The sequence below is a fragment of the Panthera pardus genome, unplaced genomic scaffold, assembly GCF_024362965.1.
Source record: "Panthera pardus isolate Hobbes unplaced genomic scaffold, ASM2436296v1 HiC_scaffold_16, whole genome shotgun sequence".
Taxonomy (NCBI): domain Eukaryota; kingdom Metazoa; phylum Chordata; class Mammalia; order Carnivora; family Felidae; genus Panthera; species Panthera pardus.
The window spans coordinates 39,612,755-39,618,754 of NW_026526721.1; the positions used below are offsets into that span (position 1 = coordinate 39,612,755).

The following is a 6,000-nucleotide window of genomic DNA, read 5'->3' on the forward strand; positions in this document are numbered from 1 at the left end:
ATCCCGGATTATACCTTTCTGTTCTTTCTCATCTATTCCCTTCTTTCATTTTTTTTCTGCACTACTTCTTGAGGCACTTACAGACTTTGACCTGGATTCCCCACCTCCATCATTACTTCACTAGCATTGGATTATTACAGCCGCTAAATTATTTTTCCAGAAACTTATCTCTGAGCATGCCAGTGAGATTCCTTTAGTTGCTTCTTGCTGACTTCAAAATAAAATTCTCAGATGTAAATCAAAAACAATTTTCAAGTCATGCCCCTTTATTTTTCCAGTGAGCGGAGGTAAAAGGACGGTCTCCACAAGTTGAATAGGTACTAAATGGAAGAATTGAGACTCTAATTGAAGTCTTGACATTTGCTTTATTTCTTCAGAGATGATATTTCATTTTTTGTCCTTAAATTTAATATAACCTTTTCCAAATTTACTTTTTGAGCTAACACAAAAAATCAAATTGTCAAATCATGCTCATACCAACCAGAGAGCTTTATTAATATTGTCAAGGATACAAGCAATTAAGATGCACATGTGAAACAGGGAGAGGGCTGGGACATCTCAAATTATTCCCCAGATCTTTTTTTCCCATATCAGACATACGCTCCTTGATCCAGAATAATAGATGATGTGGCTAATGAGGTTTGCATATCATCTCATGTTGAAGGAAACATTTAGGTTATGAAACATCTTAAATTTATCCCTCAGATGGTTATCTGTCTTAGCTGATATTTCCTAGGAAGTCATCGCACATAAACTCCTACATTGTAGGTTTGTTTACTATAGCAGTCCTAAACCAAGGACATTCTGCTAACAACATTCCATAGACAAGGACACTCTTACTGGCAAATATTAGTCTGTTTACCAGGAGTACAATTAGCAGCGTACTTACAAGGAGATAGACTTTGTTACCTTTTTTCCTTTGGGGGCATCCCCCAGTGATCAGGAGAATGATTATGGTCCATCTGCTTTAATTCTTTCCCTCCTAAGCATTTTCCACTCATGTGCACAACAGAAGGACTTAATCTTCCTTGAATATATCCCTATTGTCTTCCACCAAGTCTTTGCTCATCCTATTCCACCTGTTTGATCAAATGCTTTGCAGCCTTCAAGGACCACCTCACATGTTACTTCCTCCCAGTTGGATGTAATCTCTTCCCTTTTTATAATCATTTTATCTTAGTTACCACAATCTGATTTTTTCTTTTCTATTTTAAGTGTAAACTACTTAAGGTCTTCATTTTTCTCCCTCTATCCATTAATTGTATTTGTACTACATGCTAGGCCCTTTGATTCAGGGATAATAAACAAGGCATAATCCTAACATGATACCTTCTGTACAGAAGGCTTTCCATGAATAGTTTGGGAAGAGAAGGGAGGAAGAGAGGGATATAGCAGTAATAATCTTTGCAAGGTTAAATTGGACATCATTCTTTACACAAGTTTAATAAAATATTGAACCTTAGATTTTGTTAGAATATTCTACCTACATGTTGAATATAAATTTAAGTTGAAAAATAATTATAGGTATAAACAGAGCAAATTGTCTCCCAAATATTTATAAGATACTTGATTCCTAAATATTCTTCCATGGTCAGATTTAACAGCTACTAGCTCAATGAATACAATTTGTGGAATCATATTTTAAAACTTTAGGGGTGGCTAATTTGGTTGATCATCTGACTCTTGGTTTTGGCTCAGGTCATGATTTCATGGTTTGTGACATCAAGCCCCATTTCGGGCTCTTTGCTGACAGCATGGAGCCTGCTTGGAATTCTCTCTCCCCCTCTCTTTCTGCCCCTCCATAACTTTCTCTCACTCAAACTTAAAACAAAAACAAAAACAAAAACACTTTAAGCCTTTAGCTGTGAATTTCATATAGTTGTTTATTAAATACACATTTAAAAAAATCAGGGTAGACTTGTTTTATTATAGGAAAATTTGTGTTGCAACGAAAATTACTCCAGATTTAGTAACTCAGAAATGTGTAAGTGAACTTCACGAACATTTAAAAAGGACTTCTGTAGTTTGTTGGTTAAGTTTGCCCTTGTGTAATATACAAATATGTGCACATAGTTGGACCACCTTCTAAAACTGTAAATCTAACTTGAAATCGGTTTGAAAGTAATTGCTTTGTTTCTCCCCTTCCCCCCAAGTCAATGACACACTTGATGACATCTTTGATGGCTCTGATGATGAAGAAGAAAGCCAAGATATTGTGAATCAAGTTCTTGATGAAATCGGAATTGAAATCTCTGGAAAGGTATGAATGTCTTCTTCTCTCAGTTAGAAATCGTTTCTACCACTTTTGTCACTGTAAGTTACCCTTTCCTGTTAGATGCGTGATTTTATATTTGTTTGAATGTAAACATCTTTGAAGCACATCCTTTGTGTCCTTGCCCCACATTTGGTAATGCACATTTTTTCCCCTTTACCTTTAATATAGATGGCCAAAGCTCCATCAGCTGCTCGAAGCTTACCATCTGCCTCTACTTCAAAGGCTACGATCTCCGATGAAGAGATTGAACGGCAACTCAAAGCTTTAGGAGTAGATTAGTCAGAAAAACCATGATATTTTGCTTACTTACAATTATTTAGTATAAATCAGGCACAGTGCAGATTCCTTTCACAAAACACATTTATTTGCAAAAATGAAGACCACGAGCAAACAGTTGTTTCCTAACCTATGGCAATTTTGAATCTTTTACCAAAGAATGACAAGGATGCAAAAATGGGAACAGTTGGATTTTAATGAGAACTATTTAGGAGCGAGGATGTGTAAAAAGTTGACTTCTTTTTTGCATGGCATAGAGAAATTATATTCATTACGTAGTGTTTATGTTCTATGTGTTTTTACACGGAATACAAAAATCTTGTTAAATGCCACTAGGCACCAACTAAAGAGACTTGTAAAAAATATTAAAAATATATCATTAATTCTGTATCTGTTGCTTGTCCTTTGTGAGTGATATGTGTTATGACCATAGGCGGTTCAGCTGCCAAATTATTTTTAAATGAGCCAAAAGAAGAGTGCTATATAAACATTTGTCTTAAAAACTGTCATGGATTTTTCCTTTTTTTTCCTTTGGGAGAACATTCTAGTTGGTAAGTTTATTACCTTTCAAAATGTGCTTGGCACCTGCCTTAAACAGAACAAATATATTGTGCACATCTTTAAATTATTTTAACTGACAGAAAAAATTACATTTTAAATTAATATTGAGGCCTCTTAGAAAAATTATCCTGGTTCTCTTTTGTAAAAGCTTATAAAAATGAAAATAATTAGCAAAAACAGACACTGAATTAATAACATTTTATAGTAATAAAACTACATTTTGGTCTTTCTTCTAAGAACTGAGAAAATTTTCCCCATATGAGATACTATTTAATATGTTTAATTTTGATCTTTATTGTGTATATTGAACACTCTAAATGGAAGCCATCTTTAGTTTAAGACTACTATGACAATACTTAACGTAAATTTTAAAATAAAAATTAGCATTTTTTCCTTGGTAAATAAACTACAACTTTGTCAGAAATTATTTCCTAAATGTGTATTAATGTATTAGCAGTATTTTTTAAGGTGAAGTTGCTATGGTATTTAATGTATGTATAGAAAGTGAGGAAAAAGTAAAGTGGCAGATTAGAGAATTTAGGATTAGGTTAGTTTGAAAAAGTTCTGTTGTAATATATGGGTTCTAGCACATCCCACCATAAACATTGGAGGAGAGATCAGTTAGGTGTGACCAGATCAACATCTGATGATGGACACTTTGGTCTAAAGTTGACAAGGTAAATCCATTTTAGGGCTAGTATCCATATGGCATATGGATTGGTGGGACGAATGAAAAGTTAAACTATTTAATTTATAATTCATGAAGCATTGTATGATGTTCATAGATAAGGTTGCATTGTTTATAGTATTAGTTTCCCTGAACATTGGTGGGTCAAAACATTTTACTGGATTATGGAATGTTAACCCAGAATTTGTTTTGATTCTTGGATGTACATAATAATGCCAACTAACTTTATTTACTTTCTTGTTTACATGCGGGGGGCTTTTGTTTTTAAAAATTATTTTGTTAAAAAGATTCCAATAAAGATTTATTGCTATTATGCTTTTTTCCCCTTTTACTTTGTTTTTGGCTTCTGCTAAAGTTAACATTTTTATGCATATCTGGTAATTTTTCAAAAGAATGATTTTTATTATTTTTCTGGAAGGAAAATAGGTAACTCTGCTTCTTAAATTTTAACAAATGTCTTTCCTAAGAATTAGCAGTTGGTACAGGATTGATGTTTGTGAATGGAGTAAGTCTAAGAATTGGTTTCACGTGTAATTTATCTGATGATTCCTTTTCTAGAACTTGTAGGGGATAAACATTTTTAAATACGATTTTTAAGCAGATAAGTCTTAGTGATTTCCTTTATTTTCAGGCAAACCTGGATACTACAGAAGGCTTTGGGACTCAAAGTAGAGAGGAGAGCCATTCTGATTTGGTTATATTTATAAAATGCTCTTGTAGCAATTTTCACAATCGTTGTAAAATTATGTTACACTATCCTTGACTAAAAATGAAACTTATTCTCCACACTTAAGATTCGGAAACAAGGATTCTTATACATTGAGTTTAATGAAAATAGAGTTGATCTTTCAACAATGTGGGTATTGGGGCAGTGACCTCATACAGTCACAAGTCTGCATATAACTTTTGACCTCCCCAAAACTTTACTAATAGCCAGTAGCCTTACCAATAACATATCAATTAACACACATTTTGTATGTTACCTGTATTATATATTGTATCCTATAGAGTAAGTTAGGGACAATAAAATGTTAAAATCATAAGAGAAAATACATTTATGGTACTGTACTGTATTTATTGAAAAAAATCCACATATAAATATGTGGACCCTGCACAGGGTAAACCCATGTTGTTTAATGGTCAACTGTATTTTTTGTTTGTTTCCCTAATTTCTCTTTTTTCGGTGAAAGGATTACTTTAACAACTGTATTCAGACAAGAGGTTGCCAATAGAGAATGGAAAAGTATAGCAATACCTGTTTTACCAAGAAGGATGCAGTCCAATGTCACATTCTGTTGGGATGTAAAAGTCACGGGTGGAAGAGATCTCAGAATACCAGAGAAGTAGAATGTGGTTAGAAAATAAAATCATTTGTCAGGTGACTGCGTTGCATAGATTATATTCCATGCTCGGAGAGGAGTACCTGCCTAAGGCAGGGGCCAGTGGAAAGGGGTTCAAGATTGTGTCTCTGTAGACACAGGGAATCTGGCAGCCTTGGGCTTTATTCAACCTGCACAGTGATGTATATTTTATTATTTGCATGTGATTGCCTTTAGGAGAAAAGTGCATTCTCCCCTCAGCCACAAGTACATTCCTTACTACCCAGTGGCCACACTTCTAGCCTGATCCCTGTGGACCTAATTTAAATATGTGCACTCCTATTTTATTTTTTTTTTTTTGTGCACTCCTATTTTAGATACTCTTACGTTAAAACTAGTGTGTGTCCAGATCTGAAGAGAGACTGATAATAACTTTCTCCTTTGATTACCATTATTCTGCAGGAATAGGTTTTTTGCAGCTGTAGAAAAACAGATCAACTTTCCAATTTCCTCTCTGTAGAAATTGAGTCTCCCATAAAGGGACTTGACACCATTCTTCTAAACTTAGTTCCTTTGAGTCAACTGGATTGAATTTACCTTAGAGGAAGCCTGATGAATGTGACGGCTGATACAAGGGACTCTAATTGTTGGGACAACACACAACACACACCCCCCTTCCCCCACCCCCATCTCCCCCCGAAGTTGAGAGTGGGTGCACAAAGACACATTGCTCCCATCCCCAAAACACTGAAAATATTTTTTACTAGATCAATTTTTCCACCATTAGAGATGGAAGGGTCAATGGATGAATGTCAACCATCTGTGCAAGATAAAATTGAATGTACCAATTGGTATAAGTGACAGATCTTTCCATTTTAATG

General features: G+C 34.5%; 1 protein-coding gene across 1 annotated transcript in view; it reads left to right on the forward strand.

Annotated features, from left to right (window-relative positions):
* Positions 1–2,941, forward strand: part of CHMP2B (charged multivesicular body protein 2B) — a 28,939-nt gene extending 25,998 nt beyond the window's left edge. Inside the window, exons 5-6 of the mRNA XM_019429969.2 lie at positions 2,154–2,260; positions 2,444–2,941. Coding sequence (XP_019285514.1) covers positions 2,154–2,260; positions 2,444–2,554 — 218 coding nt within the window. The 3' untranslated portion in view covers positions 2,555–2,941. The remainder of the gene's footprint in view (positions 1–2,153; positions 2,261–2,443) is intronic.
* The last annotated feature ends 3,059 nt before the right edge of the window (positions 2,942–6,000 follow it).